Source organism: Chiloscyllium plagiosum, unplaced genomic scaffold (genome assembly GCF_037043375.1).
Source record: "Chiloscyllium plagiosum isolate Xiang-an unplaced genomic scaffold, Cpla_swu_hap1 HiC_scaffold_24, whole genome shotgun sequence".
Lineage (NCBI taxonomy): Eukaryota > Metazoa > Chordata > Chondrichthyes > Orectolobiformes > Hemiscylliidae > Chiloscyllium > Chiloscyllium plagiosum.
In genome coordinates, this window is record NW_028270162.1 from 33,617,993 (window position 1) to 33,644,979 (window position 26,987).

The 26,987-nt window shown below is 41.1% G+C and overlaps 1 protein-coding gene across 2 annotated transcripts in view; it reads left to right on the top strand.

Annotated features, from left to right (window-relative positions):
- Positions 1-26,987, top strand: part of slc15a4 (solute carrier family 15 member 4) — a 79,116-nt gene that overhangs the window by 44,758 nt on the left and 7,371 nt on the right. For both annotated transcript variants that reach the window (XM_088000063.1, XM_088000062.1), the window contains exons 6-7: positions 9,064-9,219; positions 18,724-18,882. In XM_088000063.1, coding sequence (XP_087856189.1) covers positions 9,064-9,219; positions 18,724-18,882 — 315 coding nt within the window. The remainder of the gene's footprint in view (positions 1-9,063; positions 9,220-18,723; positions 18,883-26,987) is intronic.

Consider the following 26,987-nt stretch of genomic DNA (forward strand, 5'->3'; position numbering starts at 1 on the left):
CTTTTCTCATGGCCTGTCAAAAATTGTGGCAGGAAATTGTCCTACAGTAGCCAGCAACCTTTGCATCTGTCAATGAGACCTTTTTATTTTCACAAGGCTGAAGGTAGATTCTATTCATTATTAGAGCAGTTATGTTAGCTGAAGATCCAAAGGTCATAGCCACTGACATTAGCCTTTTGATAAGATTGCCACCCTAAGCAGTAGTGCAACTAAAATGTAATCCATCTTAATGTGACTGTCTGCTATCCTAAACATTGCAACTGAAACAACATCTGTTGAAAACAATGGCGTGACCATAAAATGTCAAACATTATAACCTAATAGGTACAAGTCTTGTCTATCAAATGTCTTGTAAAACAAGTAGCCATCATTATCTAGGATTGTTATGTTAGGGTGTAAGAACTGCATTTATTGTTAAAAGTTGTGCTTGAGAAAAGTATTTTTTAGGCACCCTATCTTCATGCTTTTATAATAGATCTGGACATACCTGTTTTCTGAAAAATGCTTTCATATAGTTTCCCAATGGGTCAAGCATTAATGTGCTTTCCACACTCACTTTGTACAGCATGTCCTTTTCTCATCAAAATATTTTAGATGTATTTAAAATTACTGTGTCCATTCAGCTCTTGCTGAATAGCTGTAGGTTACAGCATTTAAAGTATGGTTTAGTTTTATCTTTTGAGATGAACTTTACACATGTATATGCCTTTCCTATGATGTGCCATTGTAAGAATTCGGTGAGTAACATGCACCATTTGTTGTGACTTTGAGCCATACATGCATTTCTAGTGAATTAGCTGAACTCACCTATTGAAATTGGATTGCTAGTTTGCTGAGGGGGGGAAAAAGACTACTGACTTTTGTAATGGAACTCATCTTTTTCTCAATGGTTAGGGAGATCAGAGTTGGTTATGAAGCCCTTACTTCCCTTCTCCAGTCACCGCTGTAATGTTCCCATTGTGGCAGCCCTCCTTCATCTTACCTGTGTCATTATCCTAAAGAGAGGAGTTGACTTTAGTTATGTGTTTTACATTTTTAAGTTGTCTAACATTTGGACAGCTCTTTCCTTTTGGTTTTGGTCAATACTGTTTTAAAGAAGGTTAACTTTTAAGCAAGCAAAACTTCCTTAGTTATGAAATGGCGTTTGTTGCCTTCAGCACTGTGAAGTTACGATTTCTTAGTTCTTTTCCTGTGTGTTCCTTTTCCACTTTGTAATAAATGCAGATCATAAAATGGAATGTGCTTCCAAGAACATTTCACTGTATTATCTTTTGGAGAAGGAATATTAATTGCAGATGCATAGTAAAAATACATGCAAAATGTCTCAGTAAAAACATTTTTTAATATAATGTTTTTGGTATTATTGTAATTGTAGATTAAATACAATAATGTAATTTTTATAATTATTTAACTGTTAGGGGTCATTATGTAGTATGCTTTCAACTCCAAATATGGTATTGCACTGTTTAGAACCGAGATCAGTGGTGAATGATCTGAACCAGACTTCAGAAATGGCAGATGGAGTTTAATTCAGATAAATGTGAGGTGCTGCATTTTGGGAAAGGAAATCTTAGCAGGACTCATACACATAATGGTAAGGTCCTAGGGAGTGTTGCTGAACAAAGAGACCTTGGAGTGCAGGTTCATAGCTCCTTGACAGTGGAGTCACAGGTAGATAGGATAGTGAAGAAGACATTTGGTATGCTTTCCTTTAATGGTCAGAGTATTGAGTACAGGAGTTGGGAGGTCATGTTGCAGCTATACAGGACATTGGTAAGGCCACTGATGGAATATTGCGTGCAATTCTAGTCTCCTTCCTATCGGACAGATGTTGTGAGACTTGAAAGGGTTCAGAAAAGATTTACAAGGATGTTGCCAGGGTTGGAGGATTTGAGTTATAGGGAGAGGCAGAACAGGCTGGGGACGTTTTCCCTGGAGCGTTGGAGGCTGAAGGCTGACCTTAAAGAGGTTTACAAAATTATGAGGGGCATTGATAGGGTAAATAGGCAAAGTCTTTTCCCTGGGGTGGGGGAGTCCAGAACTAGAGGGCATAGGTTTAGTGTGAGAGGGGAAAGATATATAAAAGAGGGCAACTTTTTCACGCAGGAGGTGGTACGTGTATGGAATGAGCTTTCAGAGGAAGTGGTGGAGGCTGGTACAATTGCATCATTTAAGAGTCATTTGGATGGGTATATGAATAGGAAGGGTTTGGAGGTGCTGGCAGGTGGGACTAGATTGGGTTGGGATATCTGGCCGGCATGGACGGGTTGGACCGAAGGGTCTGTACGTCTCTATGACTCTATTCAGTAACAAAAACTGGAATGTTCCTGTTCATTTGTAATCTAAATATATTGTAACATTATTGTACATACATTTATTAGAGAAACTGCATATTTTTGAAAAGAGCCTGTGAAGTATGCATTTGTCCATCTTTTGTCACAACCAGTTTCAATCAGTAACTTGTCATTAGAAAATTGACTCTGTACCGCAAACAACCAGCACATGCTCAGTAAAATTACTTCGTGTTGAATGTTTTGGTCACTAATATTATATTGATACTGGCATTTTGAAAATTCTGCAATGTTGTCCATAAAAATAAGTAAATTGCCCATTTTTGAAGTGCATATTTTTGTTTGGAGACCAGTCAGTGTTGTAGTGAAATAAGATTTCAGTCTTTATGAATTTTTCTTAAGTCTACCGAGTAATGCTTCTAAATTGTCTAAATCACCTCTGTACAGTATGCTGCTAGATTACAAATTTCAAATTCAGTAACTGATCTCTTCATCAAATTCAATAGTGCTGAAGTAGGGTGGACTTTAAATGGGAAGTTGTGATGTTCTCAAAATGGGCAGTCTTGCTGACTATTCTAAGAACTTCAGAATATACTCTAACTTTCTATTGAATAGACATTTATCCTGTCCCCCACATACTTCAGATTGGAAAGCAGCTGACGAATATGAAACCTCACATTTTGCTCTTTGGAGAAGAAAAATTGCTTTGAATCCTCTTGGGGTTCAATTTAGAATCTTTCCCTTTGAAATTTGAAGAAGTGACAACATTGACTGTTCTATCCAAAGGGCTTTCTTAGTCCATTTTTCATAATTTAAACTGGGAAGTCTCGTCATTAACCCCCACCCACCCTGTTTTTTGGTAATTCTAGTAACCAGCTCACATCAGTTGACAGATGAGGTTTGTAGACAGTGAGATGTTGTCATAACTCCTTAGAATAAAAGATCGGCAAATTCCATTTAATATTTTAAGGCTGCTGATTTACCTAACCTTTTTCAGGCTTGCTGATTTCCTAGATTAGGTAATTTTTATTTTGGCTTTTTTTTTTGATGGTGATAATACCACACATTTATTTTGGAAACATTGGAAATTTGCACTGACCTTAATTTCTCCAAATCAGTTTTTTTTTTGCTGGGTCAGGATGTACCAGTGAAAGAATTTCCTATAACCTGTAATTCTTCCAATGAATATAGATCTAATCCTTTCAGTCTCTTCCAAAATAATCTCCTTATCCCAAGGACCACTCTAAAGAGGTTTGTTACTCTGTCTTAGGACACGTTTGTCCTCCCTTGGAGAAGGAGACTAAAACTGCACAAAGCTCTCATGATGTGGCCTTCTCAATACCCTGTATAACTCGAAGAATTCTTAATTATTACATTCCAATCCCTTCATAACAAAAGTTAGCATACAATTTTACTTTCTTACTGTACTTACATATTACTTCTAAATACGATTAATTTAAGTGGACTCTGCAGTCCCCATGATTGTAAACATTTCCCAGTCTCAACCCTTTTTTTTTTTAGAAAAACTATCCATTCTTCTAATAAGAATGAAAAGTACCCATCCCTTTTAACAAGATAGTTTAAACCAATTCTTCATAGTAAAACTGGGAGAAAATCAGGACTGCAAATGCTGGAGATCAGAGCTGAAAAATGTGTTGCTGGAAAAGCGCAGCAGGTCAGGCAGCATCCAAGGAGCAGGAGAATCGACGTTTCGGGCATAAGCCCTTCTTCAGGAATGAGGTAGGTGTGCCAAGCAGGCTAAGATAAAAGGTAGGGAGGAGGGACTTGGGGGAGGGGTGTTGGGAATGCGATAGGTGGAAGGAGGTTAAGGTGAGGGTGATAGGCCGGAGAGGAGGTGGGGGCGGAGAGGTCGGGAAGAAGATTGCAGGTCAAGAAGGCGGTGCTGAGTCCGAGGGTTGGGACTGAGATAAGTTGGGGGGAGGGGAAATGAGGAAGCTGGAGAAATCTGCATTCATCCCTTGTGGTTGGAGGGTTCCTATGCGGAAGATGAGGCGCTCTTCCACCAGACGTCGTGTTGCCATGGTCTGGCGATGGAGGAGGCCAAGGACCTGCATGTCCTTGGTGGAGTGGGAGGGGGAGTTAGTGTTGAGCCACGGGATGGTTGGGTTGGTTGGTGCGGGTGTCCCAGAGGTGTTTTCTGAAACGTTCCACAAGTAGGCAGCCTGTCTCCCCAATGTAGAGGAGGGCACATCGGGTGCAGCAGATGCACTAAATGATGTGTGTGGAGGTGCAGGTGAATTTGTGACGGATATGGAAGGATCCCTTGGGGGCCTTGGAGGGAAGTGAGGGGGGAGGTGTGGGCGCAAGTTTTGCATTTCTTGCGGTTGTAGGGGAAGATGCCAGGAGTGGAGGTTGGGTTGGTGGGTGATGTGGACCTGACAAGTGGTCTTTCCGGAATGCTGATAGGGGAGGGGAGGGAAATATATGCTTGGTGGTGGGGTCTATTTGGAGGTGGTGGAAATGACGATGTATCTGGAGGTTGGTGGGGTAGTAGGTGAGGACCAGTGGGGTTCTGTCCTGGTGGCGATTGGAGGGGTGGGGTTCAAGGGCGGAGGAGCGGTGGAGAGCATCGTCAACCACGTCTGAGGGGAAATTGCAGTCTTTGAAGAAGAAGGCCATCTGGTTTGTTCGGTATTGGAATTGGTCCTCCTGGGAGCAGATGCAGTGGAGGCGAAGGAATTGGGAATATGGGATGGCGTTTTTACAGGGGGCAGGGTGGGAAGAAGGTGGCGGAAGAATTGTTCGATGTCTTGCCGCATGTAAAGATCAGTCCTCATCCCCCTACGCTCCCGGATTAACGTGCTCAACACGCGGTGAGACATCGGACAATTCTTCCGCCGCCTTCGCCTCCGCGCCTACTTCTTCAACCAGGATTCTCGCCCACCCTCTGAAGACCCCTTTTCCCGCCTCCAACACACCCCATCCACCTGGATACCCCATGCTGGCCTCTTACCCGCCCTCGATCTCTTCATAGCCAACTGCCGCCGCAACATTAACCGCCTCAACCTGTCCGAACCTCTCACCCTCGCAACGTGCAGCTCTTCACTCCCTCCGCTCCAACCCCAACCTCACTATCAAACCGGCAGCCAAGGGTGGCGCGGTGGTAGTTTGGCGCACTTATCTTTACGTTGCTGAGATTAAACGCCAGCTCGTAGACACCTCCTCCTACTGCCCCCTTGACCATGACCCCACCTCCCACCACCAAACCATCATCTCCCAGACCGTCCATAACCTCATCACCTCAGGGGATCTCCCATCCGCCGCCTCCAACCTCATAGTCCCACAACCCCACACCGCCCGTTTCTACCTCCTGCCCAAAATCCACAAATCTGACTGCCCCGGCCGACCCATTGTCTCAGGCTGCTCCTCCCCCACCGAACTCCTCTCTGCATACCTCGACACGGTCCAGTCCCCCTTAGTTCAAGAACTCCCCACCTACATTCGGGACACCACCCACGCCCTCCACCTTCTCCATGACTTTCGCTTCCCGGCCCCCATCATCTTATCTTCACCATGGACATCCAGTCCCTGTACACCTCCATCCCCCATCACGAAGGCCTCAAAGCCTTCCGCTTCTTCCTTTCCCGCCGACCCAACCAGTACCCTTCCACTGACACCCTCCTTCGGCTGACTGAACTGGTCCTCACTCTGAACAACTTCTCTTTCCAATCCTCCCACTTCCTCCAAACCAAAGGAGTAGCCATGGGCCCTAGCTAAGCCTGCCTCTTCGTCGGATATGTGGAACAGTCCATCTGCAGCTACACTGGCACCACACCCCACCTTTACCTCCGCTCCATCGATGACTGTATCGGCGCTACCTCGTGCTCCCACGAGGAGGTTGAACAGTTCATCCACTTTACTAACACCTTCCACCCCGACCTGAAATTTACCTGGACTGTCTCAGACTCCTCCTTTCCCTTCCTAGAACGCTCCATTTCTATCTCAGGCAACCGACTCAACACGGACATTTACTATAAACCGACCGACTCCCACAGCTACCTAGATTACACCTCCTCCCACCCTGCCCACTGTAAAAACGCCATCCCATATTCCCAATTCCTTTGCCTCCGCCGCATCTGCTCCCAGGAGGACCAATTTCGATACCGAACAACCCAGATGGCCTCCTTCTTCAAAGACTGCAATTTCCCCATAGACGTGGTTGACGATGCTCTCCACTGCATCTCCTCCACTGCCCGCTCCTCTGCCCTTGAACCCCGCCCATCCAACCGCCACCAGGACAGAACCCCACTGGTCCTCACCTACCACCCACCAACCTCCAGATACATCGTCATTTCCGCCACCTCCAAACAGACTCCACCACCAAGGATATATTTCCCTCCCCTCCCCTCCCCTATCAGCTTTCCGGAAAGACCACTCCCTCCGTGACTCCCTCATCAGGTCCACATTCCCCACCAACCCACCTCCACGCCCGGCACCTTCCCCTGCAACCGCAAGAAATGCAAAACTTGCGCCCTTACTTCCCTCCAAGGCCCCAAGGGATCCTTCCATATCTGTCACAAATTCACCTGCACCTCCACACACATCATTTACTGCATCTGCTGCACCCGATGTGGCCTCCTCTACATTGGGGAGACAGGCCGCCTACTTGCAGAACGTTTCAGTGAACACCTCTGGGACACCCGCACCAACCAACCCAACCGCCCCATGGCTCAACACTTCAACTCCTCCTTCCACTCCACCAAGGACATGCAGGTCCTTGGCCGCCTCCATCGCCAGACCAAGGCAACACGACGTCTGGAGGAAGAGCGCCTCATCTTCTGCCTAGGAACCCTCCAACCACAAGGGATGAATGCAGATTTCTCCAGCTTCCTCATTTCCCCTCCCCCCCCCCCAACTTATCTCAGTCCCAACCCTCAGACTCAGCACCGCCTTCTTGCCCTGCAGTCTTCTTCCCGACCTCTCCGCCCCCACCTCCTCTCCGGCCTTATCACCCTCACCTTAACCTCCCTCCACCTATTGCATTTCCAATGCCCCTCCCCCAAGTCGCTCCTCCCTACCTTTTATCTTAGCCAGCTTGGCACACCTTCCTCATTCCTGAAGAAGGGTTTATGCCCGAAACGTCGATTCTCCTGCTCCTTGGATGCTGCCTGACCTGCTGCGCTTTTCCAGCAACACATATTTTGTCATCCTAGTAAAACTGTCCTTTCCTCAGTTGGTTTTATCTTTCAGTTCCAAAGTTGATTTCTCACCATTTTCTATAATTTTGTTTCTTCTACTGCTGACATGTTGAACTCTCAAATTGTTTTAGTTGTGGAAATTTGACTATACATGCTAGTTTGCCGAGGAGTGTGCAAACGGTTAAATATGGAAACAAGCCTAAGACGCTCACTGTCTGTCTTCCAATAAAATAGCCTATTCTACGAAATGGGATTTAACTAAACAAGAAATTAAATGATATTTTTCCATATCAAGCAATTTAGTTTCATTTGGCACTTCTGTATTTAAAGAAGAAAAGTTTGTATCTCGCTCAGTTATTTCGTTTTTCACATTTTGAAGGTTTTGATGAATGGTATAACTAATACACTTTATCTGCACACTATTAAATTCAAGTCTCCCCCTATTATATTAGCTCATACATATCTAGCCTCCAGCAGGTAAATGCATTAATTAAAACTAATTGTGAGGACATGGTCATAACAGTAATTAACAATAATGAATGATTCAGTGTTTACTTTTCGCCTTTTTAAAAAATAATTCACAGAATGAGGGCATTGCTGGCTCAGCCAAAGTTTATTGTCAATCGTTATTTGCCCAGCAGGCAACTAAGAGTCAACCAGTTTGTGGTCTGGAATCACTTGTAGACTGGACCAAGTCAGGACAGTGCTTTGCTTCCCTAAAGGGCATTAGTGAATCAGATCGTTTCCTCCAAAAATCGGCCATGATTTCATTAAGTTTTATTTTATTTCATTGAGTTCATATTCCACCAACTGCTATGGTAGAATTTGAATCTGAGTCCATTGAACGTTACCTGGGTCTCTGGATTAATAATCCAGTGATAATACCTCCAAGGCTTTCACCTAACTTAGTGTTTTGTTTAGTGAAGATGAATATATAAAAGTAAATATGGTTTACAATTGGGAATGGAATTTTGTCAAATGTAGAGTTTTTGATTTAATGGTTTGGGGTGATCCGCATTGAAGTTGATAATTTTTAAAAGGAAATTTTGAGTTTCCATTTAATAGCTTAAAAAAAAACGTTAAAAATTTCACAGTTAAGATGTTTACTGTATGAAAAGACTTAAAAATACTATCGACTAAAGATTTGACTTCTGGGCAGCTTCGAATGGAAAACCCAGTTTGAAAAAAAATTCACTGCACAAGGTATATATTACACTGCCTTTTTAGCAGACGTTCAATTCTTCTAGAAACGGCCAAAAATAATTTTTAGTTCTTGAGACTTTATTCTGTTCTTTTCCTTTCTCAGCCTAGTAACTTGTAACCCCAGAGCTGTATTTCACGGTAACAATATTAAAGCAAACCTCCCTCTACTACAAGCTGGGAAAACCTGCTGCTTTGCTAAAGCTCAGGAAATTGGTTCCTTATTGTGCTGTCACCCCCCTCATTCTAGAAACAAAATTAAATCCACAAAATATGTTTGGGTTTTAAACTAAACCTTTTTATGTGAAAACTGAACCAAAAAAAAACCTGACAATTAGTGGGGTTGTATATTTGTTGATCACCAAATATTCTGTTTTACAATTTGTGTATTTCTGTTTTGTTTATCGCATCAGGAATTCTGGAAGATCAACGCTTAAATAGTCTACAGAATGGTACTATTGAGCAACAGATTGGGAATGTGTGGTACAATGCTGCGCCGTTATCGATATGGTGGCAAATTCCACAATATGTAATGATTGGGGTCAGTGAAATATTCGCAAGCATAGCAGGTACGTTTGGAAAACTAAGCTATTAAGTCTTTAGCTTATGCAAATAATTATCACCGTACATCCCAAAGTTTTTGTGTACACAAGTTGCTGTTGAACTTAATCAATATTCTTTAAAAGCAGCAAAGTCCAGATAATTTCATTAGATGTAAATAACAAGTGTTGTGGTTGTTTTATGAATGAGATTGAGTAATAAATTTGGAATTCATTTCTAGGTTACTGTGGGTGTATATTTTAACATTGTTCAGATATGGCCTGTTTGAATTTATGACAACAAAATTCCACTTCAACCACTTTTACTCAGTAGGAAGCAAATATTGCCACCAAGATTTCATGCTCCTACTTTAGTTTTTATTCAAAATATCGTAATGTACACATACGTTTTCTTGCCTGTATAAGGATAGCCTATTCCAGGTACCAGTTGCATGTGCAACTTCAAAATTTGATTTGTTTTGTGTATGTTTCTACCTGTTTCACTGCCATCAAGAACAGTACTTTTTCTTGTTTATCTTCAAGCGACGTGTGCATCATTGGCTCGGCCAGTATTTATTGCTCATCCCTATTTGTCCTTGAGAAGGTGGTAATAAGCTAATGTCTTGACCTGCTGCAGTCCAAGGGGTGTAGATACATTGTGTTGCTAGGGAATTCCAGGATTTTTGACCCAGCAGCAGTGAAGAAATGGCAGCACAGTGCCAACTCAGGATGGTGTATGGTTTAAAGGGGAACTTGCAGGTGGTAGTGTTCCCATGCATCTGCCACTCCTGTTCTTCTGGGTGGTATTATGTATAGATAAATTATTTGCTACCTCTTTGGGACTTGATTAAGGTATTTTGAAAGTCATGCCACAGCAATATTGTATTCATCTCTGACACTTCAATATTTTAATTGTAGTTACACAGATCAAATACTTAATACTTTTTGATGCATCACATTATTAATCAAGGTGGAAGTTTAAAGTTGACCCTTCGATTTTTTTTTCATTGCCAAATGCATTGAAATTCTTTCGCGGTCATGCTTTTAGTTTGCCTCGCATTCGATTGCATTTATTTCATTTAATGGAGCTGCTAGATAATGAATATATGGTGATACCAATCAGGTGCAATTGATTTGTAAGCCAATAAGACATTACTGAAATCAAGGTTAACGTTGGATATGTAGGGTACACACGACCAAATCCTGAAAGTTCACTGGTCCCAGTCGTGGTTTGATACATTTGGAATCTTTTGTGGCATTTTGTAGATATCCAGTGTCAAGTAAAGTGATCTGTGCAGTTATAGTAGTAATCACTACACTTCTTTGGTAGTGTTAATTTCAAATTTTTTTAAATATAAAATAATCAGTGAGTTACTTCAGCTAAGTACAGGTGTTTTTTTTTTAATATCAATCTTCTTAAGAATAAAATCTGTGAATCAAATGTGGACTGTAAAATGCCAAGTGTGCTGGCTTTATTGCACAAACTATATTTTGTGCATTCTACTGAATGTTATTTCCACTGCATGTTTTATCTGTAAACATAGCAAATTTTCCATTGCCTTTTGCCAGAATCACGGCATCAGGTAGATTAAAGCAAACCCCTTATCTTGTGATTGAATTAGTTATCCATCAACTTCCACATTAAAATAATATGGTCATTGTGTAATTACAAAATATAAACATAATTTTCAATCAAGCCTTCTTGATTCATTTGCCTTGTACTTAGCGTAGTTCATCGGTTTGAAGCTAGCCAAGAAGTTGTCAGTGAGTAGCATTATATTGCAGCCCAGAATATATTGCAGTTTATTTAATAAGCTCACCCAGACTCAACCTAGTTGATCTTCTCGGAACTTCCTCCAATTCAGTATTTCTCCCCTCTGGTAAGAAGATCAAGATTGTTCACTGTATTCAAGGTCTGATCTAACTTGTGCCTTGCAGTTTTAGCAAGAACTCCCTATTTCATACTCCTGCTTTCCTTTTGAAATAAAGGCCAATATTCCATTTGTCTTTCCTGTTCTAGTCATTGTAGTGAGTTCCCTGATTGGACTAGATTAACAGTTCCAATCAGGGAACGCTGGCTGACAGGACCTGACACTCCTGTTTATATCTATGCTTTCTGAGAACTGGTTCTGACTGAGCTAGATCAGTGTCAAGAATTCTCCACATGTAAATAAAGGGTAATTTGGTGACAGGATACCAGCTTCTGTGGAGTTATTTCACCTATTATTCACTGAACTTGGATGCTGATGTTTTGTGATTCATGCATGTAGACCCTCAAATTCCATTACTTTCTTAGTCTTCCCATTTAAATGATATTCAGCTCTTCTGTTTTTCCTGCCATAGTGCATAACTTTGCATTCTAATATGGCTTTTTGTGAGATTAGATGTGGGGTGGGATTAAATGGGTAACAGTTCTTAGCACATCATGCAGCAGCTCCAATTAGCTGATTTTTAAAGTTTGAGACAGGAAAAGGAACAAGCAGGCAACCTGCTGCCAAGAGGTAGGTTGGAACTTTAAAATAGGTAAGTGAAGTTGAAAGCCACTCATTTACCCATTTGGCAGGTTTTACTATGGGAGTTTCCAGCAGCTGAAACAAGGCAAGGACAGGGGAGGAGAGAAAATGTCTTTACATCACTCCTTGTGGGGCAAGAAAGCCCCACATTTCTTGATCATCAGAACCCTCCACTTTGGGGTCATAAATCTGATTTGCCTGCTACTGCTATGTCCCTCCTACTTAAATGGATGTAATAGGTTCCCCACCTGGATGTTTACCTTATCAGTGGTAAAATACTCTCATTGTGGTTTTAAAAGTCTGCATCAAAATTCAAGAACCACAGCCTGCCAGGTAACCCCAATTTTTTGCCCTCTGTTGTCAACTCCATCTGTTCCATTCATGTCACATCCCTCTGTAAATATCAGGTTTGCATCAGTTGGGGCACTTGACTAGTTTTCATCTATTGACCTTAAAAATAGTTGTCTTGCAAGACCCAATACCTAGATGAATGCTCCACACCTGCAAATCCTTGTGGAGCTGTTTTAAATTTAAATATTTCGGCTAACTTTTCATTTGGAAGAATCTAGGAGTCTTTCCCATCAGCCTCAGGAGTATGTGCCAGTGTTCATCTGGCATTCTGTTCCTTTAAGGAGCATCCTCAGGTTGCTGATCGTGGCTTATGCAATGATATCACTGGGGGCATAGGCTCCTAGAACTGCCCCCACTGATTTGGGGAGTGAATCTACACTGTTGATGTTATTCTGCATCATACTCCAGCCATCCAATGAACTGATCTAATCACCCCCTCATTTGGCATTAGCTATGTAAAATGCTGAAAAGGCATTGAGAAAATAATTCCTAGGGAAACCTAGAAATTCTCGAGATAAGCTTTTCTGCCATAAAGTAGGCAGCAGATTTGCCCAGGCCAAACTCCTCCAGACCCCTGTTTAATGGTGTAAGGTTGAATTGAGGTAGAAATTGGGTTCCTCTCCATTTTCAGGTTCCCAAATCTGAGATCCACTCTAATGATGATTTATTCCAATTTGAAATTTGATGCTTTTAATCTTTAAAAAGATGAGACGTAAAAATTTGCAGTGCCACACTGAAAAGCTAGTATTGGTTTTAAATGTATTTGCTTAGATTCATTTGCAATTGCATGTAAACATTAATATTCAATTACTGCACTTCTGTATAATTAGTGTAATATATCAAATTGAACAGTAATTAGCTGAATATGTGGAACTGGAAGTTGTTGCCTTAGTTTTACTATGTTATACATCTAATACAAATTAAATCTTGTACACCATACAATTTAAACTTTGTGACACCATATTGTATTTCTTTCCCATTTAAAGAGTAGCAAGTTATGAAATATAGGATAGAAAGTTATTTTCCAAATTAATTGGGGGGGGGGGAGAAAACGGCAACAGATGGTGTTTGAAGTAAAAAATTGATATCATTTATTCTGAACCTAAAGAAAGACAAAACTCTTCCCTCTGATGGGACAATCCAGAGCAAGAGCACATAACCTTAAAAATTAACTGCATTGATTGATGAAAGCATTTCCTTACACAAATGGAAATCTGGAAATCTCTACTCAAAACCCTTTGAGGATAGGCCAATTGAAAATATCACCAGCTATTTCTGGCTAAATGTGCTCCAGGTGGCATTGGCAGAAGATATTCACAGAAAACTGGTGGCATGGTGAGACTGGGTTCAAATGGGAAGTGCGTGCCAGAGACTGGCTTGGAAAGTAGGGATTAATATAAGGATTCACTGATTCTCTGTTGGGAATTCAAAATCCCTGCTTTGTGAACATATTTGAGGAATGACAGGGCTGTGGTCAAAGCTTTGCTGTATTTCCAGTCAGTCATTAAAAGAAATAGTGCAGGAATATTTTCAGCAAACCCATAAAAACAAATTACTCCCACTGCTTTAGAGCAGAATCGGAGAGATTATTCCTCACAGGCCCAATCAGAAGTTCTACAGGGAAGACCTCCTGCTGGCTCAGGCTAACTCACTCCTCTGAACACACCAGTTTTGATTGGTAAATGGAACAAATTTGCTTTGAGCTTAGAAGGAAAAAGAAAACTTTAGTCACTTTGTGCAAAAATTATGAATTTTCTTTCTCTCTCCAACTATGTTTTTAATGAAGTAATTTCACTCCCTGCTTGTGCCCATCTCAGTTACATGAACATTGGTTGCTCATACTTGATCACTCAATGAAATTCAAATCACACCAATCTCATCGCAGCCTGCCAAAATCCGAGCCAATTGCACTCCTGGCTTTTGCTTTGGTTTGAGGAGGTCTGAATTGAATTGGGCGATACAACTGCGCTTGATGCAATACAAATCAGTGACAGTGCCTAGTTATAATGGGAGTGGAATTCTTTTCCCGTTGGTTGCTGATGATGAATTAAGGGACTAATTTGTTGAAAACCTTTAAAATCTCTTCAAATGCTTTCTTTTGTCTTTGAGAGACTAATGCTAATTCTGCTGAGTTCCGAGACATTGAATGCATTGGCAATGCTAACATTTGTCCATTTCTACATTTAAATAATAGTTGCCCTATTTTTTTAATTCGAAGCACATGCCTCAAGTTTTCCTGTATTAAAATCCATCTACCAAGTTTTTGTCCACTCACTCAACCTGTGTATATCCCCATGCACATTCCTCGTGTTCTCATTGCAACATGCCTTCCCACTTATTTTTGAATCATCGGCAAATTTGAATACATTAAAATCTGTCCCCTTCTCCAAGTAATTAATAGAGTAATTAGAGGTCCTACAACTCAGCCTTGTGGCATTCCACTAGTTGCATCTTTCCAACCTGTAAAAGAGTAATTAATCCTGTCTTTTTTTTAATGTTAACTGATCCTCAAACCGTGCCAATATATTACCCTCAATACTATGACCCCATATCTTGTGCACAAGCTTTTTATGCAGGAATTTATTGAATGCCATCAAGAAATCCAAATAAGAGAAAGTGAGGACTGCAGATGCTGGAGATCAGAGTCAAGGGTGTGGTGCTGGAAAGGCACAGCAGGTCAGGCAGCACCCGAGGAGCAGGATAATTGATGTTTTGGGCATAAGCCTTTCATCAGGAATGAGGTTTGTGAGCCAAGGGAGCTAAGAGGTAAATGGAAGGGGGGTGGAGCTGGGGGGGGGGGGGGGGGGGGTAGAGCGTGGGGGGAGGTAGCTGAGAATGTGATAGGTAGATGAAGGTGAGGGGGAAGGTGATAGGTCGGCGAGGAGGGTGGAGCGGATAGCTGGGAAAGATGATAGATTGGTCAAGCGGATGGTGCCAAGTTGGAGGCTTGGGACTGGAATAAAGTGGGGGAAGGGGAAATGAGGAAACTGGTGAAATCCACATTAATCCAGTGTGGTTGCAGGGTCGTAAAGGTGGAAGATGACGTGTTCTTCCTCCAGGCATCGGGTGGTAAGGGTTTTGTGATGGAGCTGGCCTGGGACCTGCATGTCCTTGATGGATTGGGACGGAGTTTGAAGTGTTCAGCCATGGGGTGGTGAGGTTGGTTAGAATGTGGATTTCACCAGTTTCCGCATTACCCCTCCCCTCTACCTTATCCCAGTCACAAGCCTCCAACTCGGCACTGCCCTCTTGACCTGTCCATAGTTTTACCACCTATCCGCTCCACCCTCCTCTTCAACCTATCACCTCCCCCATCCCCCACCTACATCTACCTATCGCATTCTCAGCTACTCCCCCCAGCCTAGCCCCCCCTCCCATTTATCTCTCAGCCCCCTTGGCTCACAAGCTTCATTCCTGATGAAGACCTTATGCCCAAAACATCGATCTTCCTGCTCCTTGGATACTGCTTGACCAGCTGTGCTTTTCTAAATACACTACATCCACTAGTTCTCCTTTTATCAATTCTGCTTGTTACGTCCTAGAGGAACTCTTAAATTTTGTCAAATGTAAGTTCCCTTTCACAAAGCTGTGTTGACTCTTTGTTTATATTAAACTTTTTTAAAATGTCTTGCTATTCCTTCCTTAATGGACCTTTGCGTTTTCCAACAGCAGATAGTTTCCTACTTTCTAGCTCTCTCCTTCTTGAAAAGCAAGATGACGTTGACTATTTTTCAATCTGCTGGAACAGTCCAACAATGCAGAGAATTCTTTCAATCGATACCCAAAACTCTTGGATATAAGCCATCAGGTTCTGGCAACTTGTCTTCCTTCAGTCCTCATTTTGTCAAATACTTTGTCACTTATAATATAAGTTATAGAGATGTAAAGCATGGAAATAGACCCTTCGGTCCAACCCGTCCATGCCAACCAGATATCCCAACCTAATCTAGTCTCACCTGCCAGCACCCGGCCCATATCCCTCCAAACTCTTCCTATTCATATATCCATCCAAATGCCTCTTAAATGTTGCAATTGTACCAGCCTCCACCACATCCTCTGGCAGCTCATTCCAGACACGTACCAACCTCTGCGTGAAAACGTTGCCCCTTAGGTCTCTTTTATATCTTTCCACTCTAACCCTAAACCTATGCCCTCTAGTTCTGGACTCCCTGACCCCAGGGAAAAGACTTTGTCTATTTATCCTGTCCATGCCCCTCATAATTTTGTAAACCTCTATAAGGTCACCCCTCAGTCTCCCACGCTCCAGGGAAAACAGCCCCAGCCTGTTCAGCCTTTCCCTGTAGCTCAGATCCTCCAACCCTGAAAACATTCTTGTAAATCTTTTCTGAACCCTTTCAAGTTTCACAACACCTTTCTGATAGGAAGGAGACCAGGATTGCACGCAATGTTCCAACAGTGGCCCAACCAATGTCCTGTACAGCCGCAACATGACCTCCCAACTCCTGTACTCAATACTCTGACCAATAAAGGAAAGCGTACCAAACGCCTTCTTCACTATCCTATCTACTGCGACTCCACTTTCAAGGAGCTATGAACCTGCACACCAAGGTCTCTTTGTTCAGCAACACTCCCTAGGACCTTACCATTATGTGTATAAGTCCTGCTAAGATTTGCTTTCCCAAATTGCAGCACCTCGCATTTATCTGAATTAAACTCCATCTGCCACTTCTCAGCCCATTGGCCCATCTGGTCCAGATCCTGTTGTAATCTGAGGTAATCCTCTTCGCTGTCCACTACACCTCCAATTTTGGTGTCATCTGCAAACTTACTAACTGTACCTTTTATGCTTGCATCCAAATCATTTATGTAAATGACAAAACGTAGAGGATCCAGCACCGATCCTTGTGGCACTCCACTGGTCACAGGCCTCCAGTCTGAAAAACAACCCTCCACCACCAGTCTCTGTCTTCTACCTTTGAGCCAGTTCTGTATCCAAATGGCTAGTTCTCCCTGTATTCCATGAGATCTAACCTTGCTAATTAGTCTCCCATGGGGAACCTTGTCGAACGCTTTACTGAAGTCCATAGATCACATCTACTGCTCTGCCCTCATCAATCTTCTTTGTTTGTTACTTCTTCAAAACCTTTCCTCCCATTTGGACTTCGCTTTTCTGATTATCTTTTGGGATGTTTGCAGTGCTGTCCACTATGAAGACCAATGCAAAATATTGGTTTAAATTATCTGTCATTTCCCTGTTCCTATTATAATTTTGTGTGGTGCATCTTCTAGGGGTCCCTTATTTGCATTAGCGACTCTCTTTTCATGTACTACATTTGTTTCAAGTTTGTCCCCTTAATCAAATTTCTCCCTTTTTTTATTAGCTTTTTTAGTCACTTTTTCCTAAAGCTTTGCCAATCCTCTGTCTACCACTAGTTTTCACTGCTTAATTTGCCTTGATGTTTGATTACATACTCTCCTTAGCTGCCTTTGTTAACAATGTCTGATTAATCCTTCTCAGCAAGCCCTCCTTTTTGATTGGAAAAAATGTTGCTGAGTGCTATGAAATATCTACTTAAGTGTCTTCCACAGCTCCTTGACTGATCTTCTGTTCGATTTTTTTTTTTTTGTTCTTGTTCTTCACACCTTTTGTAATTGCCCTTATTCATGTTGAGGACACTTATCTGAGACCCGAATTGCTCTCACTCAAGCTGAGTTTGAAACTCTACTCTGTTGTGATCTCTACTCTCGAGAATCTTTAACTAGGACCTCATTGTACATTACTGGTCTGTTCCCAGATGGGTTATGTAGTGTGATGCTCTAAGAAACATGCACTCTATAAAGTTGCCTTCTCAGTTATCTTGCCCATCTCATTTGCCCAGTCAGTTTGCAGATTAAATCCAGCTAAGACAATTGTAGTCTCCTTGAATTCTTCCATTCCTCCAAGGCATTCCCTCCTCTCACCCCAATGGCACCTTCCTATGCAACACCTGCCCATTTACCTCCTCCCCCCTCACTATCTTAAACTCCAGATGCACCTTCCAGGTAAAGCAGTGACTTACCTGCACATCATCCATCTAGTCTAATGAATTCACCATGGTCTGCTTTACATTGGAGAGACGAAATGCAAATAGGGCAGCCGCTTTGCAGAAAACCTACATTCTGTCTACAAAAATGAACTTCCTGCTGCCTGCCACTTCAACACACCATTGTGTTCCCTGTCCAACGTCTGTCTCAGGTTTGCTGGAGTGTTCCAGCGAATCGAACACCATTGGAAGAACAGCATTTCATTTTCTGCTTACCTTCAGGACTTGACATTGCTGTCTAACTTATGCCATCTGTTGTCAGACCCATGCAGTCCAAAACTGTGACTCTAGGAATTCTTGTGCTGCTTCTTCCTTGGTAAGATTGAGTTCTGATTTGTACCTGCACTTCAATTTTAACTCTGTGAAGCAAACATTTAAAAATTTGAGAGCATGTTTGCTCAGGTACTAGATAGATTCAGTACTGAAGAGTTATTTCAGAATTAAAATGTAAATTGTCAAAGCAAAAGTGAATAACAATGTGTGAGATAAAAGATATGCTGCTTACATTTTGATTCAAAGCTGGAAAGTAATTTCAGTCGACCAAAGATGAATCTTTATCCAACTCTTCATTGTTTGAAATTGTTAAAATTGCACCTAAAATGTGCTTTTCACTTTGTGCTTTTCAGGTCTGGAGTTTGCTTACTCAGCTGCCCCCAAGTCAATGCAAAGTGCTATCATGGGCCTATTCTTCTTTTTTACTGGAGTTGGTTCCTTTGTTGGGTCAGGGCTTTTAGCCCTCGTATCTGTTGATTGGATTGGATGGATGAACTGCAAGAGTGATTTTGGTAAGTAAATATGTTTTGATGCCAATAGATTAGAGCTTTTGGTGTATACTAACTTACCTAAATATAAGACTACATTTATACAAAAATAGTCCCAAGATTAGTTTTCCAAAGCAATGGAAGAGTTTTTTAAAAACTGTATATCTAGTTAACAACATATATAGTAGAGCAATGAAATATAATTATTTCATTGTTTTTCATATTGAAAAACATTTGATGTAGGCAGCCTGAAATGCTGCTGGGAAGAGTGCCAACATTTTGACCTCGTGACACTGAAGGAACAATGGTATTTCCAAGTTAGGATGGTGACTGGCTTGGAGGGGATCACGCAGGTTGAAGTGTTCCCAGGTTACTGATGCCCTTGTACTTTTGGATGGCAGTGGTCATGGTTTGGAAAGTGCTATCTGAGGAGTCGGGGTGAATTTCTACAGTACATCTTTTTAGCTAGCAAATGCTACTGCTTCTGAGCATTAGTTGTGGAGGGAGTATTTGTTTGTGAACATGGTACCAGTCATGTAGGCTGTTTTTGTTCTGGATGGTATCAAGCTTCTTGAGTATTGTTGAGTTGCACTCAACCAAGCACGCTGGAAGTATTTCATCATACTTCTGACTTGTGTCTTGATGGCAGGCAGATTTTGGATAGTTGGGTGGTGAGTTACTTGCGACAGGATTCCTCGCCTCCAACCTGCTCCTTTAGAATCTAAGGCTGGTCCAGTTCAGTCTTGAGTCAATGGTTTCTGTTAGTGGGAGATTTTGTGATGATTGATTACGCCATTGAATATTGAGGGATGATGGTTAGATTCTCTTTTATTGGAGATGGTCATTGCCTTGCACTTGTGTGGTGCAAATTACTTGCCACTAGCTACATTTGAAAAGACTGCATTGGCTGTGAAAAGTTGGAGTGGATTCGTTTTCGTGCATTTCAAATGCGCAAATCATTAATTACTACTTATAGTTGCAGTGAAGTGATTCCGACCAGGCTAATTATTGTTTAGTTTTTGGTTAACATATTTTCAAACACCTCGTCTCATTATAAAAGGTGTAAGTGATTCCTTGAAGTTGATAAGTGAGTAACAGAGGCATTGACTATTTAATAACAGCCAGCATTCTGGCTTATTGGTATCTGATATGTTCAACTTGATTCTGTCAGTAGGTCAACTGATTATTAATAGTCATATAAAATAACAGGAAAAATTAGCAGTGATACATATTAAAAAGACAGTTTGGCTGTGTTTTGTGTTAAAGGTGTCTTAACTTAGATAATTGTTTTTTTTTCCTAACAAGACCATCTGTGATCAAGTATAACCACACAATGATTTATTGAAAGTTTAAACGCAGCACAACCCTATAGAGTAAGCAAATGATTCTCAGTATTTGCATTTCTGACTAGTTGTCTCCCATGTTTATATATACATATTTTCCTATTTGATTTGAGAAAACATTAAGAATGTCTTTTTGCTTTTGTTCTTAACTATGCTTGTCAAATAATATTTGATCATTGAAATTAAATGCCAATAAGAATCATTCTGTCTGGCATAAGATACAAACTAATGGGATGTTAAATTATGCTTTCACCAGGTTTTTGAACTAAATCCAACTACTGTGAATGGCCAATATTTACTAATCAATAGCAAATAAATTAGATCAAAATAAATTCCAAAGGGTGAGGATACAAAAAGTGAAAGACTTCCATACTATATGCACTCTATAAAAAGATAAGGCATTGACAAGTTTATGAAACAAGTGGACAGATTAATCCAAGACAAAACATTGGTTCCAACAATCTTCATTCATTCAGTTTGTTAAAGGGCTCATGAAATTCCTACATGATAGATGTAGGATGCAAGCAAGTATTGATTCATTTAAAAGTGGAAAGTTGAAAACTGTAGACAGAAATAACTTATTTAATTTTTGTTTTACATTTCACATTCAAGAGAAGGCAAAGTCATTCTTTAAATTTTCAGAAACAACAAAGGCTGGGGAATGTAGTATTTGCATGTAAATATGGTAAATAGTCTAAAATAATTCTTAGTAACAATAATAGTGCAAGTAACTCAAACCAACAGTTTTAGTGATTAATAAAGCTGGAGTTAACCTCAGTTTAACGGTCATTTTGTGCATTCGAAATCAATGAACCACTTTTTAGCTTTTACCACATGAGCATAAGACTGAGAATGAAGTTCAGATAGACCTAGAATCCATAGAGCAATATGATTAATATTTTAGATTAGATTACTTAGTGTGGAAACAGGCCCTTCGGCCCAACAAGTCCACACCGCCCCGCCGAAGCGCAACCCACCCATACCCCTAACCTATGGCTACGGGAAATTTAGCATGGCCAATTCACCTGACCTGCACATCTTTGGACTGTGGGAGGAAACCAGAGCAGACACAGGGAGAACGTGCAAACTCCACACAGTCAGTCGCCTGAGGCGGGAATTGAACCCGGGTCTCTGGCGCTGTGAGGCAGCAGTGCTAACCACTGTGCCACCGTGCCGCCCATTTGTTACACTGAAAGCCTGTGGGAGAATGTCTTGAGAGATGTTCCAGTTTGGACAAACAAAGTTCATTAAATAGTTTCACATGAATTCTGGAAACTGATATCTTGAACTTCAATTGTGGTAGTTTGCCAAAAATGCTACGGGCCTAGTGTAGCATAGGCATGATGGATGAATTTATAGTTGATTTTCTGAAAACATTTGATGATTGTTCAACTAACTTCAGTAGCATCTGGATAATAAGGTAACTGGACCAAAGGGTAACAGATTCAAAGGCCTGAATTTCCATTTTCCAATAGTGGTGAACACAGAGGTTTAACATGATGGAAGGACTCACCTGTACTACAGCCTCAGGTGAATTTGCTTACACTGAAATCCAGAAGTGGGGGTGATAGTTCTGTCTTTCCTGTGTTTAAAGCAGCTGGAATGATTAGTTTGGAAACTTTGGCTTGTTGCCCTCAACTTGAACTTGTTTGTTTGTTTGTTCGTTTGTTTCTGTACGCGATGATGATACTAATAATCACCAGTTATAAATTGAGGAGTCCGCTCTCCAAATGTTTGTTTACTGTGTCAAGATAAGCAGATGGTGATTATGGTTGTTAATTGTGAACAAAAGTGTTTCAAGAACTGGCGGTGGTGGATGGAGTGGCAGAACAGAGGGGTCAGAGAAGCTGTAGATGTTCGAGGGAAGGGGTGTTTGGAAGACATGAATTTTGCAGTTATTTTCTTTTTGGCCTGGACCACCTTCTTGGGGGCTGAGAGCCACACTTGCCACTAAGTGGAATGTCTAGGTCAAAGTCAATGAATCTAAAATTGAGTTGTGGAAGCAAGGAACAAATGAAGGAGTATGTATTAAATTGAATGATGAAGTAGCATGCAGACCCAAACATTATATCAAAGAAAGAACAATAGCCTCTTTCATATGTGGTTTTACATCTACTGGACACCCCAAAACATTTCACAGCCAATTAACTACCTATGAAGTATAGAGTTTGTCCAGCATTCAAATTGCACATTGCCATATTGTACGAAAAGGAGTGAAATAAATAATCATTTACAGAGGAACCACAATTATCCGAATGAGATGGGCAGACAGTATTTCGTTTGGATAATTGATTATTTGGATAATCGGTTTGACCTTAAACAAGGGAAGCCACACTGAGCGAACACTGCTATACTGGCGAGTTTGTTTAAATCTATAATTTTGATGAGTCAACTATGCAAACAAACTAATGTTTGCATTCTGCAAATTGTAGGTTAAACTGAGAAGGACTAAACCTTTACCATCACATAAATATGAAATCCCAGCATTAAACAAGGTCCCGAACAGCTTCCACAATCACAAGAGCATTTGTCAGCTTCCGTGAACTCAGTGTTGCGCTAGAAAGACAGAAACACTGCCTCGCACATGTGTTTACGTCATCTGCCTTTTTTTTGTCATGAATGGTCCGGTAAAGTGACAGGATTTGTAACTAACCTTTACGTAAAAAATATCCAGTTGCTGATGCATGAAGTGCTTGTGTTTCTTTGTTTTTGCTATCATTTTCACTGTTCTTCAGTATAGGTAAATTGAATACACTTACCTCTTTGATGTAATGTTTTTATGGGACCTTGAGATGTTGTTTGGATAATCCAAAATTTGGATAATCAAGGTTCTTCTGTAATCAGTTTTGGTGAAGCCCATTGAAGGGTAAATGCTGACCAGAAGAACTGAGGACTCTTTTTTATTTTTGAATTGTGCTTTCTGATCTGTTAGGTTCAGCTGACTGGACAGACAGGCACTGTCCCTCTTTAGCCATTTATACACAAGGCAGCACTCTCAACCACATAGCGTTCTCTTAGTGCTGCACTGGCATTGAAGCCGAAATTGTGTGCTCAAGTATCAGAAATAGGGCTTGAAGTAGTGACCTTCTGAATCCAAGCCAAACGTCCTACTGCCTAGTCAAGATGATTATATAATAAAGTTGTCAGCATTAGCAGATGAGTGAAGTTTAAAAAAAAAAGTACTGAATCAAAAACATATAAAGTGTGAACTACCCAATAGGTCACCATTATCTGTAGACAGATAAGTTACAAATCTGAAGTGATTATGTAGTTTTGTATATGTAAGGGGGTATATCACATCAATTGTATGACACTATGATCTTTTGCTATAAATTCTGTGGTCCTATGATACTGCCTCACTAGCTACCTGATGAAGGAGCAGTGCTCTAAAAGCTAGTACTTCCAGAAAAACCTGTTGGACTATATCCTGGTGTTGTGATGTTTAACTTTATAAGGGTCAAGATAATAAAAATTGTAAAGAAAGTACTGTAATACCATGAGTGTACAGTCTCCATCACTTGTCTTCTCCTTTTGCTTCTGCATTGTCGTCATAGGCATTTCTAATTCTACCTGGAGCTTTGTAAAGCTCTTACAGTCTTACCACAATTGGCAAAATGCTTATTATACTTGTCAGGCTGAAATCTATATCTGTACCTTTCTCACTGTGAATTTAATTTCTCCAGTCATCATCTCACCAGTTTCTGGACTTCATCCTATATGAAATTGAATTTACCTAAAACTCCCTTATCTACATATTATTTCTGTCTCCATTTCACTTGGACTGGAAATAGATTAGACAGCTGCATAATAATTTGTGGTGAAAATATTCAGTAGCTTATACATGGAATGCTTTAGGGTATCTGCCAATATCAGAAAACAAAGACAATTGAAACAGCAAGAACTAGATTTATGTCAAGGCTGTATTGGAATGAAAATCAAAAGAAAAGTAACTATTCCAATTAAATATCATGCTAGATAAATGAGTATGCAATCTTTTTTTTAATTCCCATTCCAAAAAGATTGCAATACCATAAGCATTCCTATTTTGTCTATCTGTAGTACTTGTTTAGTAACAGACAGGTTTTGCTTGCAGGTGAATTATTTCATTGTTATTATATGATTTTGCAACTGAATCACTCAACAACTGACTCGACTTGCAGCTTATAATTTTTTTAATAAGCCAAGCAATTTTTTTCCTGTTTTCAAGGTTACAAATGTTGATCATTAGTAAGTTATATTAACGGTTACTTACTACCATATTTTAAATTTAATTTTTTTATACACATTAATCTAGAAATGTAGAGTGTATAAAATGACAATGTTTTTATGGGAAAGGTCCTACACAATCTAACATGAATTATATTTCTCTATTAAAACCCATTTAAAATTCTTAAATTTAAAACACCACTTTTCAGGAATACAACAATGCTAAGTAAGGACTTATTACAATAGGTTGCAGACACATGAAGTGGTGGATGAGGGTGGGAAAAAAGGACAAAAGGGAAGGTCTGGACTCAGGAAAGGTTAAATAACAAAGGTACAGGTCTAACGGAAATGTTAATGGGACAAGAAAAAAACAAAAGACATGAATATAGAGAGAATGGCAACTTTAACTGCAGTTTAAAAGCAAAACGAGTAGAATAAAGTGGGCAGAAGGACTGTAAGGGCAGGGGAACGTTATGCTTCACGTTCTGTACAAGGAAGTTTCAAACTTAGCAGGAATGCTCTTCCTTGGCTAATGCAGGGACAGAGAGATCTTAATGGCCTAATAACTAATTCCTTCCCCTCTCATGCAGGCACTTAGTAGCACTCCGTAAACCTTCACTGGGAGAAGCCAGCATCAGAAGTCCTCAGTTCCATCTCCATTATGAGGAGGAACCTACCAAACACTCAGGATGTCGAGGCTTCTATCTGCACCCTTCGCCAGAACAGAGACTTTCACCTTGGTGAGCTCTCTATCCTGGTTAGACTCAGGGCACAATCTTGTGAATACATCTGCAGCTGGTGAAGGAAGCAATGCCCCAAATCGCTGGCACTCGGAGGATTGCCAGAACCAGGCACCTGCTCAGTCCCAGGCAGAAGGTGATCCAACAGCCTCCACCAGCAATTGATTATTGTATAATAGACACAGGAACAGTGGCAGGCTTACTGGAGATGTCTGTAAGCTGGATGGAAGGACGCAGAAATCCACCAATACTACCAGTAGCTTGCTGGCTCCAGTATAAACCAATCTGGCTCTCTCCATGGACAGGTTGGTAACCACCATGGAGGCCCAGGTGCAGCTTGGTCTGATTGCTGCATATGCATGTGAGCTTGTGTTCTATTGCTTTATCCATAGATGTTCAACATTAGTGCAAGGCAAGAGGAGAATGAGTGACCTTGACCTCGTTCAAGGTGCCCCCTCCTTTCAAGGAGATTGAGGGGTAGTAGTGTAGGTAGGAGTTGCCATATATAAGCAACCTTCCAAAATTACTTATCCTGATGCTCTAGAGGTGCCCAACCCTCCACCTCCCCCTTGCTTGTGATCCTAAAGTCTGCAGTTTAAGCCAAAGAGAGAGAACTTGCATCGAAGCAGGAAATTCTCAGCAAGCCTGGGTTGACTAGGCTCAAAGGCTTAAGAACCACTGTCCACTTTTCAGGCCAGCTACAGAATAGACTCCCCCACACTCCTGCAGACATTGGGATTGCATCAAACATTGTGGGAGGATTAAAAAGAAAATAATTTAATGAGGCACATGGGTGGCAAAGATGAAATGTCATGGTATATAACTTTTTTGATTTTAGTAAATATCTTCACTCACTCTGTTTAAAATGTGTGCTGTAGTGTAATTTTTCCTGTCAGATCTGATTTAAGGTACACAAATCAGATGAGCAGCCTGCTCTCTCAAGTAATTTGACTCCTTGACTGGAGTCAACCTCTGTATTGTGATCCTTGGATATTATGTTGATCACTACAACCAAGGTGTTGCACTTTGTTTGATCTCAGAATTGTCCACACTGAAGTGCAGAATTGTTTGAGGGCCTGTACACACCATTCCAAACATACACCAGCTTTGCGAGGGAGACCATGGAATCAATGATTCCACGCATCTCTGGAGTGAAAGGTTCATTCTGTCAGGTTTTCAAAGAAGCATACTGTCTTTCGAGGCTTGGAGATATACAACGGGAAGGTCAAAGGTCTACTCTCCCATATAGCCCTCTTGGTCTGCTGAGAAAAGCTGCCTGAAGTCATGAGTTAAACGCTGTCCTAGAGGATGAACAACCTCAGAATATTACTAAGACTACTTAGGCAGCATCTTCCGAACCCATGATTACTGCCACCTAGAAAGGCAAGGGCACCAAATACACAGGAATATCACCATCTACAAGTCCTCTCCAATCCACTTCCCATCCTGACCTGAAAACATATCCATGTGCGTTCAATGTCCCTGGGTCAATATGCTGGGACTTTGCTACTCATGGCACTGTGGATGTTCCTACATCAGATGGACTGCAGAGTTCAAAAACGCCGCACGGCGCTGCCTTCTCAAGGATAGTTAGGAATGAACTGTAAATATTCAACCAGCCAGCGAAGTGTGAATTCTTTAAATTTAGAGTCTTCGGGGAGAAAAATGGGAATACTTTCCCACGTCATTTCATGTTTTCATTCTCTGCATTATTGTTACTTTCTCACTATTGTTCACACCGTACCAAGGAGGGGAGAATATTGCCCATAGTCTATCATGCATGTTTATTGTTGGCATATGAAAATACAAAATACCTAAGCTTTTGCAATTTGAGTTGTTT